The sequence below is a fragment of the Euprymna scolopes genome, chromosome 26, assembly GCF_053919585.1.
Source record: "Euprymna scolopes isolate OS-2025 chromosome 26, ASM5391958v1, whole genome shotgun sequence".
Classification (NCBI taxonomy): Eukaryota; Metazoa; Mollusca; class Cephalopoda; order Sepiida; family Sepiolidae; genus Euprymna; species Euprymna scolopes.
In genome coordinates this window covers 71,269,882-71,286,390 of record NC_136507.1, presented here as the reverse complement: position 1 = coordinate 71,286,390, position 16,509 = coordinate 71,269,882, and the positions used below count along the sequence as shown (strand labels likewise).

Genomic DNA, 16,509 nt, shown 5'->3' with positions numbered 1-16,509 from the left:
TAAATTGATCATATCACATGCTGCACGCCTGTAGAACTGTTCCGTCTGCCTGCTTCCCACTGGACTACAACTTGGATGTCTTCAAGTCCAACATTAACAAATTCCTAATGAACCGCCACCTTAAGTAAACACTTCATCAAATCTCCACACTAACGTAATGTACTTGCAATAACCCTTATCCCTGAGTGGCTTCCGGGCCTTGATAAGTGGTGATCATTGCGTTAAAAAAAAAAAAAAAAAAAATGTGGTTCCATTCTGCTGAAACCATATGATGAATTGCCAAACCGAGCTGAACTCGAATTAACCGATAGTTTTCAAATCTGCAATTAAAGAAAATAGTTGTCAATTTAAAGTTAGCTGTCCCTAACCCCCCCTCTTTCTGTCTCTGTCTGTCTGTCTCTCTCTCTCTCTCTCTCTCTCTATATATATATATATATATATATATATGGAGAGAGAGAGAGAGATGACAATATCATATCTTTTCACCATTTATAATTATTTAAACAATTTTGTCTTTGTTTGACAGAAGCAGTCCCACCACATTTTGTATCCCAAAGTTGTTGTCCACAAATAAACAAGGTTGGCAACAAGACCCTAATTTTTACCGGTGGCCATTTTCTCTGTCACGAACATTTGGCGTGATTGGATGGGTGAGTATTTTTGTGCAAGTTAATTTTTTTTTTACAAAAATTCATTTTACTGAGTTGTAATTCGTTTAAATGTAGGTCTACAGTTTGCTTTTATAGTTTTTATTATATGAAGATTTGGATGGGCAGAGAATAGATAAAATTGTAGTTCCTTTTCCTGCAATTTCCATCAATAATGGTCTTTGCCATTTTGAAGATGAGCTGGTCTGCCACTGTGCTAACTTGATGAACCGGTTTTTCTTTTCTGTGCACTGATTTTGATGGTTTCATGAGAACTGATGTAATAGTAACTAGGTTAGCAGCAGCAATATGCAAATGACCAAGCCAGTTGTGCGATGTGCCGTCACAGCAAAGATTAAAAAGAACGTGTTTAGAGAAGGATGTATTCGAGATGTAAAGGATTTAAGACATGAGAGTGAAAAAAGATGTGTTTTGAGACCTGTGGGTGGTGTCAAAGAGCAGATATGAAGTCACACGCAGTCAGAAAAGGAGAAATGAACTGTTTAAATATTTAGAAAAAAATGTGTTGTTCGAAATACTAAATAAAAAGGCTTCTTGTTAAAAACGGAAAGTGAGTCTAGTTTTTTTTTCCTTTCTTATGTTTCCTTGTGACGGAGTTTACGTGTTGGGTCCATTAAAAGTTAACAACACAGTTTAAAAAAAAAAAGGGTGTACACGTTACACTGATGTATCTATCACTAGTCTCTCCCTCTTAGATAGGGTCTGAAAAAGAGTCCCCAATTGGTTCTTGTATGATGTATGTACTTGTGATGTAACGAAAATATCATATTTAAAAAATCATGTAAATTGATCAAGTAGTTTTATTTTTAAATAAGAAAATCAAATTTATAGAGTATACGAGAAGTGTCCTGCCAGCCATTTTGAAAAATATCTAAAAAAATAAAAATAAGATAGATAACTCCATAATAATTCAAAATTTGCAATTTGTAATGCCTACAAATTACTATTAATCACTTAAAAATAATTTTCTTTATAAAAATTAAACTACTTGATCAATTTATATGATTTTTGGAATATATTTTCATTTCATCATCATCAGATTATACAGATTTTTCTTTTTTTTTTTTTTATAGAAATTCTCTACAAAAATCCCCCAACCTAATAAGTTCCACACTATCAGCTAAACCCCAACCTCTGTCCCATCAATGCTGTGCCTGTTTTACAAGTACTTTAATGGCATGTGCTGTGATGAACTCCTAGCACTTGTGCCCCTTTAATGTACATATTCCTGATAAAATCCCATCCCTTCTCCATTGAGATCCCTGGATGCTGGAAAGCCCTCTACTCTAATAGTTTCTTTCCTTGGGCTGCTAGACTTTGGAATTCCATCCTTGTTTCTTACTTTCCTGATTGTACTGTTAAAGTTTAAATATATTGTTAGCAGACATCTTGCTGCTTAATGATTAGTTGTTTGTTTTTTTTTGTTTATTTTTTGTTTTGTTTTTTACCTTGAAGTAGTATTTTTAGCGCTGCTTGTGCAGAGTTCGCACTGGTAATCAGTGTGAAAAAGACAGTTGTGATGCACCAGGGTGACGCATCACCAATCACCATCAATGGCCACAAACTAGAGACTGTCGAGAACTTTGCGTATCTTGGATCCAACATCAACAAGGGAGTATCCATTGAACAGGAGCTACAAACGCGCATAGGTAGAGCAGCATCTACTTTCAACCGACTGCGTGAAAGAGCATGGTTCAATAAATACCTCACTTCTTGAACAAAATGCCGCATTTACGAATCCTGTGTTTTGAGTACCCTACTGTATGGAGCAGAGACTTGGACCATGTATGTTCGTTATGAGAAAAAACTGAACGTCTACCATCTCCGATGCTTGCGACATATGGACATCAATTGGTGGGATAGAATCACCAACAAAGAGGTGCTAAGACGTGCTGGCAGCCGCTCCTTGTTCCAGACACTCAAGAACTGACGATCGAGTTGGCTTGGACACCTATGCAGAATACCCAATGGCCGTCTCCCTAAGGATATCCTCTACAGCAAACTGGCAAATGGGACAAGAAGCCACGATCGCTCGGTGCTGCGTTTTAAAAACGTGGCCAAACGGGATCTGATCACTCTTGGCATCAATGTGAATGTGTGGGAGGAGCTAGCCAAAGATAGACTAGCATGGAGGCGTGCCGTGAGTAAAGATGACGAAGGACTCTCGAACCTTTAGTTCGAGAGGCTGGTGCAGAGAAGACAAAATTAGCGACTACATTTACTGTTGCTTGTATTAATCTTTCGTAGATTGCTTGCCATTATTATATTAGTATTTTTAGCTTCTTACATCTTGTTTGTAGTGATTTTGATTTCCATAAAAAAAAGACAGTTTCAGTGATTTTTAAAAAAAAATCTTTTTTGATATTCAGCAGTTTTCATCTTTACATATGTCTACGCAGACATTCACAGCAAACCTGTAGAATGATTCTGGCAACTAATGAGATGCTACAAGATCATCTTGAGTATTCTATACAAGGTTCCCCCACTCACCTCCTCCCCCAAAAGTACCACTTATGGAATCTTTCATAGCATTCAATCCTTTCTGCAATCCAACTATATTTAATACAAATAAAGTTCACTCTATGCTTGACTTTTATTTATTTATTTATTTATTTTTTTTTTAATTTTTTTTTTTTTTTTTTGCGGCTTTTTTTCACCCCAAACAAGGCACAGTGCCACTTGGATGTAAGGGTCTATTATTTAGGACAAAATTTGCAGGGATACTATATGGGGTTGTGCAAAAAGATGTCTTTTCGTATTACCCTTCAACTTCTACATGTCAGAGAAGCAGGGACCGAGAAGGGAATTTCAAAGTCTAACAGTTCGATGGAAGAAATTATTTGAATAGAAGGCTTTCTAGCATTTTGGGATCTCTACTGCGTAGGGGTGGGATTTTGCTGCTGGGGGGAGGGGGTATTTATGTCAAGAGGAAATACAAGGACTTAGAGTTCATCAGAGCAAATTCCATTATAATAAAATAGTAAAAAAGTTACAGGGATGCAACATTTTGTCGATGCGATAGAAGTTGAAGTTTGGCTGACTATTTATTCACCAAGTTTGAGTTGTGAATGTCAAACTGTTTTATTACATTCGATAAACACTAACCCTAACCCCTAGATACAACGTGCCAAATTCTCAATAATTTTAGCATACTCCTTTTTTTGCACTTCCTGGATTTCTCCTGTGATGACTCACTTCAGTTTAAGGATAATCTGGGAATTGTTTGACACTTTGAAATAATCTAAGAGATAAAAAGCTAGGGTGTTATGCTCTGGTGAGTATGAAGCCGTCTAGAGTCTGTGCCATTGCTGACTTGTTCTCTGTTGGCTAAAGTATAGGCCTGTGCAGTTCTAGGAGGTCCTCCCTCCCAGGCTTTGTCCTCTTACCCTTTAGGGTTTAGATTATTGCTAATCGCTTGAGGCACCCTTAGCGGCCGTTTGTCACATCATCCCATTGTGGGAGATATAAATATCAAATATGAAACCCATTCACAGTCATATCTTCTATTGATGAGAAAATCACCAAAATGTCCCCCCCCCCCATATTCTTCAACAATGATAAAACAAAGACTGCTGGACATTCATAACTGAAACTTGGTGGACAAGTCGAACATAAATTAAAGTTTATTTGTACCAAATATGGTTGGATTGCAGAAAAGACTGAATTTTATTTACAATTCCAAGAGTGGCATTTTTATTGAGTCATGCTGTATATTAACTGTAAAGAAGTTGCTGAAAAAAGCAAAAATGTTGCACGGAACAGGAAGGGTGGACAGGCATTAACTTGGCTGAATGCTTGACAACAATGGTATTTTATAATAGTGGATCTAATTTTGCTTTTATAGTTTTACAAAGTTCTTTCATATATTTTTTTTTATTGGGTTTATAATCTTTAATTTAAAAATGGATAAAAAAAAAAAAAGGCAGAAAGGAAGTTAACATTTGTGGTTCACGTAGCCTGGAATGTGTACCACACCGAATTCATCCTCTTGCTTTTTGCATTCTGGTGTTGAGCATCATTCATTCATTTCGTATGAATCAGATGATTGTTTGCATGTGTTCCCCCCCCCCAATATTTTTCTAGTTAAAATTCTTTCGGGTACTTATGGGAGGGACAACATGAAAGTTGCCCACATCCCTAAGTGAAAGTGCTTCTGTGGAACAAACTGGATTCGAACTTGGCACACTCAGGTTGTCAGTTTGTGTCATTAACCACTTAGCCACCATCACCCCCTCCCCATCCCCATCTGGTACTGTTTGTCATTCAGGCATTTATTTTTAGTTTTATACACAAATTACAAGCGTGATTTGGGATAGTGTCTCCTGATGTGTTACTCCTCTGAAAATTGGCTGTTTGTTGCTCAGCTAACTGGAATAGCATTTTCTTTTTCTGTAAAACATCTGACATTTGGATCAGCCATGTCTGACACAAGGCCATTCAATATTTTACAGTGTTATTTGTATGTGTGTGTTAATGTTTACATGTTTTGTATACTCTGCTTATTATGCTTTTATTCTTAACCCCCCCCCCCCTCTTTTTTTTTTTTTTTTTTTTTTACAGGGAACCGTGTTGGCATTTGGCCTGCAGTTAAACAAAAACTTGTGGAGATTAAAAAATAACAACTCCAACTCTGAGCGCTCTTGGCTCGAATACGTCACCTTCGCTCTTCCTCTCAATCGATCTGCCATTTTGGAATTTGATCAAAAGTCTTCCCACAATTCTTTGAATGAATTCAAGGTAAGCCGTAATCTAAATACGAATTTGACATCACTCGTTTTCACTGATGCTCTTCATTTCAAGGTGTTCCCTTTGCTGCTAAAACATGACTCCTTGTCCTCCACAACTCGTCCCTCTTAACATGGCCGCTCCTCTCATTTGTAAATTAAATTAATATGTATTATTTGGATTCTTTGGACTACTGTTTTTGCATCTTGAGTGCCATTTTCACAACGTTTCGGTCGATGCACTGAACTATATATCCTTTTATTCAGTGCTTGTATAGATTGATCATTTAAACCAATGCATTGTAGTTTAAAGCATTACGTGCTTGTGTCTCATGTTGGAAATAGTATAAATCCCAAAAATTACGAAAAAATGATACTTGTAGAAAAATAATTAGAAATAAAAATTATCTCTTTATAGTTTTGTCATGTTTTAATGTTACAGAGTTCACAATATCCAAGGGGGAATAACTGCAATTGATAATTTTGATTAAATATGTATCATAATTTTTATACACAAAATCTCAGAACATCATTGTGGCTGATTTTTTTATTTATTTAAAATACTTCTAGCACATGGCCAACTGCATCATTTCTCGTAATTTTTTGAATTTCAGTAAATAATGTTTTCACCTAAAATGTGTTGGTTTACAAGATCACCAACTTACACAAGCACCTTTTATTTTTACCTTATCTTTTTTTTTAAATTTTATTTTCCTAATCTTCAATACTAATAAATTCTTATATCAGTTACTGAAATTAGAGTGAAATCGGTTTTGCCATTAATCCAAAACAACTTTTTCATTAAAGCAGGGGTTGAGTAAAAATGACATTAAAAACATAGCGAGTTTCATTCTACGTATGAAATCCAAAATGAAAACTAAAACAGGAAAAATATAGTCACCATCTTTATAAACAAGTTGAAAGAAGCTAACTACCAAAGAACAATGACTCAAGTTAATGATTTTGTGTATTGTCCAAAATTTCCCCATATTCAAAAAAAAAAAAAAATCAGGAAAAATTTGTATGATATACATATCCTTGACCAAACGGAAATATCATATTCTAAAAATCAAGTAAATTGATCAAGTAGTTTTATTTTTATAACGAAAATCATTTTTAAGGGATTAATTGAATTCGTAGGCATTACAATATAAATCTTGCAAGTTTTAGTTATCTCCCTTTGTTTTTTTTTTAATTGTTGTTAAGACAATGACTCTTCGGTTATTCATAAAATTTGATTTTCATATTTAAAAATAAAACTACTTGATCAATTTATGTGATTTTTGGAATATATTTCCATTTCATCACGGGCATGTACATAAGACATTTTTTTTCTTTTTGTTTTTTAATACCTGAAGAATTCTGGATAAGAACCACAATTTTGTAGTTAAAGGACAAGATTATGGACTTGCTATTATTCTTTCATACCTAGACTCTTTCTCGACTTCATTATAAAGATGGCTTTATATTTTTTCTGTAGATCTTTTTATGTCAGCATTTTGCGTGTACAATGAAATTCACTATAACTTGGTGTTTCTAATGACATTTTTACTAAAACATGATTTAAGTAAAAATGTTTTGGTCTAATGTCAAAACCGGTGCTTGTTAAGGTGGTCAACAGGTCGTTTTTTTTTTTGTTTTTTTTTAAATATGTGGTTCTAAGCCAAAACGAGTACTCACTTAATTGTCATGTCGAAAATAGTAATATATCCAAAAATTATGAAAATTCATAGAGTAAAACAATTGTGTTTTTAGTAAAAAAAAAAAAAGAAGTCTGTCGCTCTCAGCTAAAACAAATCATCAGCCATTACATTTGTGAAAAGGGAGATAAGTGTATTCCTTGTATTCACAATTTTCAAGGTGTTTACCGCTAAGGAAAATACCATTTCCCATTAAAATTACTTTTAACTATAAATAATTTTCTACTTGATGAGTTTTCATAATTTGTGAATATATTACTATTTTTGACATGACAAGTAAGTACTGTTGTTTTTGCTTAAAACAACATCCTTTAAAAACTCGATCTGTTGACTTTATCTTAATAAGCACCTTGAAACTAATATCACTCAACTTTATGGGACTGAAATAGGAATTTACCCTTCAATATTTTCAAGTTATAAAAAAATAAATAAATAAAATGCTATGTTAAGAGATGTCCAACATAAATGTAATATTCCATACATTTATGCTGAACATCTGTATTCTCTTGTGTCTAAATTTTTGTTCTTCTTTTCCTACATGACAACTGAAGCATGCTATTTTATTTTTTGCCAAATTTATTAATTGAAAAATAAAATGGATCTGTTTTTAGCTATTTTTAAATGGTATACTTATTAACATATTTTTGAAATGACAACAAGGCTGTTTCCCCAAATTTAAGAATTTTTTTTTTTTTTTTTTGTAGCCCGAGGAATTTTCTGCATCAAAGCAAGAAGCACCTGAGACATTTGATGACAAATTGATCACCATTGTTGATAAGTGTGTGGCCATTGGTCAGAATATAGATGGAATCCAGTCTGCGGCTACTGGAAATTATCAGGACGCTGTGAAACATTGGAAACAGTCTTCTAGTCTTGGACATTCAAAATCCAGCTTTAATTTGGGTCTTTGTTACGAGATGGGAAAAGGAGTGACTAAAAATCTTGTGAAAGTGAGTTGGTTTTTTTTGTTTTTTTTATTTATTTTTTTTTGTTTTTTGTTTTTTTCATTTCTTTTTACTTGTTATCCACTATTCTAGGCACGGCCAAAAAATGGAAGAAAACCAAGTTTTTTTTTTTTTTTTTTTTTTTAACGAATTAAAATCCATTCTTGAGTAACTTTTTTTTTCCAGAAAGATAAAAGCCTGAATTTTATCATATGAAAAGCAGAATAATATAAAATATTTTTCTACTATTTCTAATAGAATTTAAAATTTCCCCCCCCCCCCCAAAAAAAAGCCACCATTCACTGCCATTTTTGTCTCTATGGATACCACATTTGAATATTTTTGTAAAAGGTTTGAATTGTGATTTAACTCCCTTATTTTGTTCCTGATGTTTTCCTTCAATTCTTGCACTGACTTTTTGGACACCCTAAACCCTGCAAGAATTGAAAAGAAAAACATCAGGCATGAAATATGCGAGTTAAATCGCAATCCAGAGATTCTGCAATCTGTCATGAATGTTTTGGAAAGAGCACAAATATGCAAAGCTGAGAATGGGCAACATTTAAAAGACATTATTTTTCATAAATAAAAATTGTTTGAATTTTGTATTTTATTTTTATTTTTAATTTTCCAATGTCTTAGTCAGATTGTGTTAAAACTACGGGAAGATATCATAAAAAATATTTAAGTTCAAAATCCTTCAGTGACCTTTTTGGAAACCCTGTACATGTCTCTTACTCTCTTTATCTTCATCCATATTTCTCCTACTTCTATTATGCAACCATCTGTAATGCTTTAAAAATTAAAAAAATCTTAAAATTTCCAAACAAAAGCTTTTAAGTAACTTTTTACAGAAGCAAAATTTTAAAATCATCTAAAAAAAAGTGTTTCGAATGAAATAAGGAACATATTTTATATCAGTTTCATTAACAAATATTCAGTACATAACGAGAAAAATGGAGGTAAAAATTTAAACTATCACAAAAAAAAAAAATTTAAGAAATACCTAATTATGTCCTTGCAAAGTGAAAGCAACTATTAGATTAGATAGAAGTAGCAAAAACCATTTTGTGTTCCCATACTTTGGCGCAGGGACAATATATTCATATGTTCACAATATTTTGTTTCCACATTTCATTTCTTGTTTTGATTTGGTTTCCAAATGTTCATGTTTCTTCTCTCTCTCTCTTTCTTTTTTATTTTAACAGGCCATGAAATATTACCAAGTGGCAGTTGATCAGAACCATCGTCAGGCGATGTACAATCTGGCCCTGCTCTATCTGAATCCAGAGAAAAGCACCACAAATCCTCAGTTCCCCATCGCTATCAACTTATTGGAACGTGCTGCAAAGCTTGGTCTTCCACAAGTATGTATCTCCTAACTGATTTTATTTTTATTTAATTTTTATTGTCCTTTAATAAAAAATAAGTAAATGTTCATCTAGTTTTTTTGTTTTTGTTTTTTTTTTAGACTCAGGGGAGATAACCACAACAATTAATAAAATTAAAAGAAATGCAAAAAGAATATGATAATTTGTCACGTAACGAGATTGACAAACCAGCCAAATAGTGAATGAGCATTGTAACGTAAATGTTGGTTTAATGTCCGTCGGGACGTATGGATAGACTGATTGTTTTGATGATTTCTAGTTAGTGACTAAAATTTAAATTGTAGATATTTCTTTTCCTTTTGAAGTATGCCAACAAAGGAATGTATTAAAAGCAATTGCAGGGGTACGTCACCAATCGTGATAAGATTGGGAAATCTAGCCAAACAGATTTGCAGGCTTTGAAGTGAACAGACATCCTGCTTTTGTTCCTTTTCCATCTGGGGTTTAATAGTTATCAACCATCAAACATATAGAACTCTACCAAATTCTCAATTACTAATAGAAAGCATCATCTACAATAATATATGAATAAAGACAGAAATATAAACAAAAAGCCAAATGATCAACTATGGTCGAGGATGACCAGAAGGCTCCCTTTTCATTAACTGCTGCAGAGGTGTAGGATAGTGCCACCTCATTTCTAAGATTACTCTACTTGCCTTTAATCCTCCTCTTATAATGCAGAGTGTTTAGCAAGGGGGGCATTAAGCACCATTTTTTTTTTTTTTTTTTTTTTTTGCTAAGTCTTTGACCAAGAATTGAACCCTCCTGGTCAATTAGAAGCTTACAAATAATTGCATAAGCAATTATTATCCTTCATAAACAACAAATAAAACCTTTTCAGTATGAACTAACCCAGCAGTGGTTGACATACTAGAAAATCTGATAAAAAAAAAATAAATAAATAAACTATCACAAAAAAAAAAAAAAAAAGTTCTTGTAGTAGTTTTATTTTCTTAAAGAAAACCATTTTTAAGCAATTAATGAGAATTCGAAGGCATTACAACATAAACTTCACAAGTTTGAATTATTGAGTTATCTCCTTTTGTTTTTATTTTTTTAGATTGTTTTCAAAGCAGCAGATAAGATGGACTCTCTTCTGCTACTCATAAAATTTGATTTTCTAATTTAAAAATATAAGTACTTGATCAATTTATACGATTTTTGGAATGTATTTTGATTTCATTATGGTTACATACATCATGCTTTACTTTTTTCTTCATATGTCCACAAATTAATATTTTGCATATTCTATATCGTTCATGTTTAATTCATCCAATCCTTAAGTGAAATCCCAACAATGCGATTTACATCTGGGAATCTCTATCATAACTACATTGTTTAAAATGGTCATGCATCTAAACAATATGATATAAATGCAGGAGTGCCCCAGGGGTCTATCCTTGGACCTTTATTATTCCTAATATTCATAAATGACTTCCCTGACAAAATTGTCTCTGAGATGGGTATATATACCGATGACACCATGCTCTATAACAGGCACGACAGGAAAACAAATGAACACATATCTAAGGAAATGGCAAACACTAGAGGAAAACCTCCAATCTGTAGTAGAATGAGGACAAAAATGGATGGTCACATTCAATGCTGCTAAGACTAAGCTTGTTTCCTTCAATAATTATAAAAAAAACCTTCTCTACCACCAATTACAATGGCCAAAGACTCATTATCTGAAAGTACTTCTTTTAAACTCCTCGGCCTAACGTTCACAGGAAACATGAATTGGAACAATTACATTGAGAGCATTGCCAGTATTGCTGTGAAGAAGGTAGGCTCTCTCTACCATGCTAGAAAGCTACTAACGCCCGAAAGTATCCTGTACCTTCATAAGGCCACCATTCGCTCATGTATAGAGTATTGTCATATTTGGCTTGGTCCATCTGCTACTAGTTTCTCGCTCTTAGACAAGGTTCAAAAGAGAGTCACCAACTTGATAGGTCCTGAACTGTCATCTAATCTTCAGCCTCTGACCCATCGACGAAATGTTACATCCCTCTGCCTGTTCTACAAGTATTTTAATGGTGAATGCTCCGACGAGCTACAAGCATTCGTACCCCCTCAACGTAAATACCTCCCAACAAACCCAACAAACAGCTAAATCTCAACCCTACACAGTAGAGATCCGTAGATGTAAGAGAGCTTTCTACGCCAGTAGTTTCTTCCTTAGAACTGCTAGACTTTGGAATTCCCTTCTGGGTCCCTGCTTCCCCAACTGTACTGACATGCAAAAGTTCAAGTGTAACGTGAACTGACATCTTGCTGCCCAACTCCCTACATAGTACTCCTGTAGCTTAGGCCCCTGATAGTAGCCCCCTACATCAAAGTGACAATGTGCCTTGTTTGGGGTGAAAATGTAATTAAAAAAAAAAACGAATTATCTGCAGTATGTATTGCGTGCTATCTCCGAATTTGGGTTGGTGAATCTCTGTCCAAATTGAGGGTTCTTGGTAACGTGTAGAAACGTTTAATTTTTTCTTCACCCTCTCTCTTTCATTGACGTAATATTACTAGTCTCAGTCTTTTTTATAAATATTTTTATTCCCTTTTCACCCCAAACAAGGCACAGTGCATCTTTGATGTAGGAGGTTACTATCGGGGACAGAATCAGCAAGGATACTATGTAGGTAGCCGAGCAGCAAGATGTTTATTCACATTACATTTTAACTTCTGCATATTAGTACAGTTAGGGAAGCAGGATTCTGGAAGGGAATTCCAAAGTCTAGCAGTTCTGGGGAAGAAACTATTAGAGTAGAAGGCCTTCTTACATCTACGGATCTCTACTGTGTAAGGGTGAAACTTGGCTGTTTGTCGGGGGTATTTATGTCGAGGGGGTACAAGGGCTTGTAGTTCGTCAGAGCATCTACCATTGAAATACTTGTAAAACAGGCAGAGGGATGCAACATTTTGTCGATGGGATAGTGGTTGAAGCTTGGATGACAATTCAGAACCTATCAGGTTGGCAACTCACTTTTGAACCCTGTCCAGGAATGAGAGACTAGTAGCAGATGCACCAGCCCAGATGTGACAACAATACTCCATACATGGGCGAATGGTGACCTTGTAGAGATATGGGATATTTTCAATCTAGCACGGTAGAGAGAGCCCACCTTCCTCGCAGCGGCTGTGGTTATGCTGTCAATGGACCTATTCCAACTCATGTTCGCTGTGAACATTAGGCCGAGGAGTTCGAACAAAGTACTTTCAGGTAATGTATCTTTAGTTATGGTTGAGAAGGTTTCTTGTAATTATTGAAGGAAACAAGCTTAGTCTTGGCAGCATTGAATGTGACCATTATGTCATGTTTTCTCCAGAATGGTTGGATCTATTTCCTGCTTCCATTGTTCCAGCTCGTTTGACTCGTTAGTCTAGTGGTCTTCAGTAATTCACTGTTTTTATACCTCATAATAATACATCTTTAGATTCCAGTAACTTCTTGCCAAGAGCTGCAAGCTGGTGGAAATTTCTTCCTGCTGAATTTTCAAGACTACAGTTATTAGGCATCTCCTGTTTTTGCGATAATCATCTTTTGTTCTTTTTAACTCCTTACATCAAGTGGCTCCATGCCTAGTCTTGAAAAATTTTATTAGTTATGAAAAAAAAATTGCCTCAGTCTAAAAGGATTTCTTTCCCTGACAGAGCACAGATTAAATGACATGCAGTTATCACAGCCGAGCGCGAATACGTCACGGTATTGCCATATTTATTTCAATTTCTACCTCTGCCCATTACTCAACTGAATAAGAACAAAAAATGTTTAATCATATGTAAGTCTTGAATTTTTGTTATCTTTTTACATCAAGTGGTTTCACACCTTGTCTGGAGCGATTTCCATTAAAAACAATAAATAAATAAATGCAGTCTCCTTAAAGAATCCACGAAAGTGTTTGAAATGCTATAATATGGGCAAATAAAATTATATTTAAATTTCTTTCTTCAGGCACAGACATATCTCGGAGTCATTTACGCTGACGGCGATGAAACTAATTTCAGTAAAGCCATAGAAATGTTCACAGCAGCTGCTGAACAGCAGGTTTGTTAGCAATGCAAGTTTTTTTATTACTCGTGTCCATGATAGGGGTTGCTTTCTTAGAATCTAACATCTGCAATATAAAGATGAAATTTTCAGGTCCTGAATGCATAAGTTTAGTCATCATAACAATGCAATCCTCTCTGATCCATTCAGGTGCTGGATACGACCCTAAACTATATCCGCTGGTGAGGCCTCAGTTTGCAAGCTTTGGAGAGTGCGGAGCCACCCTTTAATTACTATTGCTCCCAGGTCCACTCTGACCGGGAGTGGTAGTACCTGTTAGGGTCTGAACTATGGGTTAAATAGAAACCGATTTGAAAAAAAAATATATTCTATTAAAAAACCTTTTCTTAAAAATCACTGGATTTGTAATTGTCTGTATTTTTGAGATGAGGTGTTTTCATTTATTGAGATTGTCGGACTGACTTCCTCATCTTGGTTGTTATAGTCATAACGTTTCGGCCATTTTGCTCTCCGGCCTTCATTAGGACATATGGCCGAGTGGTCCTAGACGTTGTATCAAAGTTTACAGTTACCCAAAGGTGCTGAGTTCAATGCTGAACGAAGGCAGTGAAAAGTAACATTCAAAACAAAGAATCAGCAACTATGTCCCAGAGCCTAGCTGGAGCCCGAACACGGTATCCCCGTAATAATAATAAAGGGTTGGGTTCAAGACTCCTAACAAACAGTTCCCCAGTTCGATACAAAACACCTGATGAAGGCCGGAGGGCAAAACGGCTGAAACGTTGTGACTATAACAACCAAGATGAGGAAGTCAGTCCGACAATCTCAAGAAATCACTGGATTTAGCATTAAATAACCTGAAAAGGGTTGATATGCCATAAAACAAAAACAACCAAACCAACCTGATCCATTCAGGCGGAATAAAAAATAGCAGGCATTACTTTTGGAATGTCCTTCGTACATAAACCAGATTAATACTATGTTTATGCATCTCTAATTTGCTACATCCATATTTTACGCTTCCGTACGGAATATCATTTTATTCATATATTCACAGATTGAATGGACACTACTTTGGATGCAGTCAGTCATCCATAACCCTAACATTAACCCTAAATGCATAAAATAAATAGATGCATATCAAGAATGGATCTCTTCTTGTACATCAGCTTGTAACAGGTTAATGTAGTTTGCTTGAAGCATTGTGTAGTGTGTCTATAAAGGTAATTTATAGAAGGCAATACAATGCAAAGGTGTAACGGATCAACACAAATTGGAGTAAATTAAGACATAATGGTGGAATGAGCTACGCAGATTCTCCTTATCAATACAATATATATGCATTTTTTTTTTTTTTTTAAATGTAGTGTTTTCTTGCACTACTGTGCACTAGTTCTGTATTATATGATACTGATGTTGCCAGGTAGAAAAAGATTTTGTGGGTGGACAGTTTAGTCACATGATATTTAAGATACACCAAATATCCTAACTTCTTACAATTTTTCTGAAAGTGGATTACATGTTGGATTTATGGAAGCATAAAATACATCAATTTTCGTTCACGAAAATTAAACGGGGGTGGGGGGTAGCTTGAAGGGGAAATAACTCTCGCAGCTTAAATAAATAACCATCCATTCGTTCTTAAAGGCAACTGGTGTAGGTTAATAATAATTGAAAATAGATTAAATTAAATATAAATTAAAGATAAATTAAGTAAATCCGCTTTAAATATTTCTAAAAAGAACAATAAAGACAATTCTATTACACCAAACAATAACCTGGAGCTAATTATCAAAATATATTTTCTTTGTAATATGCAAATGAGATTACTTCTTCAATGAAGATTCCCTTTGAATAAAGAGTATATATACATATATAAATCTTGCTGCAATGTGTGTTAATGTCTGTTTTTTTGTATAAAAATTAATTTGTGAAACACTGTACCTTTTGTACATATTAATCTAATTGTGGACAGACAGGTAGGAATGTGACTTTATTATAATAGATTTTGGGAAAATTTCCCTTCTTTAGATAAGTATTCAACTTTAATTTAAAGGTGAATATGAGGGCTGTTGTAAATGAGAGTAGTTTCACAAAATATGCAATGAATCTGGAATTATTTTTTTTGTTGTTTTAAAATCTATGGTTAGTCTTTAAACCTAATAATCAAATACTCAGAAAAGATCAGTGTTCATATTTTTTGTGTGTATTTATGACTTTATTTGAATTTTATTTAATTTTTTAACTCTATTTTTATTTATCTGCTGCATTCTGGTTAAATCGGTTTAAATTCAACAATTTAGAGTATTTGACAATGCATATGTAGGTATTTTTTTTTTTTTTTAACCTTTGGTGTCACATTTGTTTTTTCTACTTCTCTTATAATCAGGATAATGATGCTCTGTATTACCTCGGTGTTTGTTTTGAGTCTGGGCTGGGAGTTAATCAAAGTGAATCAAACGCAGCTGAATATTTTGTTAAAGCAGCCAATGCTGGACATTCTGAAGCGCAATACTGTTTGGCCAATTACTACGAGCAAGGGTTAGGAGGTAAGTAGCAATACAAACTTTTCCACTTTTAAATTCTCATCTGATATCGATATAAAATATTTTTAATCAATTTTTTTTAACTTCTCTTATGTCAATATATAGTATGAGCTTAACCGAAAATATTTTTGAATTAAGAGTAAAATGAAAAGCTGTTTTTTTTTTTTTTTTTTTTTTTTTTAATAACTTTTTAAAAGAATATGTCAGAATATTTAGCACTCACACATTTTATCTCACCGGAAGTACTTTTTGTCTTCATTTTCGGAAGTGTTCTTGTGCAGAACAAGTTAGACATTTAAAAGCTTCTTCACTGTAAGAGCAAAATTTGAAGATAAAAATATTAAATTTCAAGTGGAACCAGTAGTATCTTAATTGTCATGTCACAGTATATCCAAAAATTATGAAAAATAAGGTAGAAAATTAATTATTAACGAAAATTGAGTTTTCCTAAAAGAAACCGGAGAGTTTGAATCGTAACAAGGGAGGTAATTATTTTCTGAAAACTTTAAAAATGTAAACTG

General features: G+C 34.1%; 2 protein-coding genes across 2 annotated transcripts in view; one reads left to right on the top strand and one right to left on the bottom strand.

Moving 5' to 3' along the window:
• LOC145248165 (uncharacterized) overlaps positions 1-16,509 on the bottom strand; it is a 132,738-nt gene that overhangs the window by 59,703 nt on the left and 56,526 nt on the right. The gene's annotated exons all lie outside the window — the stretch shown is intronic.
• LOC145248162 (uncharacterized) overlaps positions 1-16,509 on the top strand; it is a 49,957-nt gene that overhangs the window by 25,810 nt on the left and 7,638 nt on the right. The window contains exons 3-8 of the mRNA XM_080109997.1: positions 527-650; positions 5,229-5,405; positions 7,797-8,042; positions 9,245-9,403; positions 13,386-13,478; positions 15,832-15,991. Coding sequence (XP_079966123.1) covers positions 527-650; positions 5,229-5,405; positions 7,797-8,042; positions 9,245-9,403; positions 13,386-13,478; positions 15,832-15,991 — 959 coding nt within the window. The remainder of the gene's footprint in view (positions 1-526; positions 651-5,228; positions 5,406-7,796; positions 8,043-9,244; positions 9,404-13,385; positions 13,479-15,831; positions 15,992-16,509) is intronic.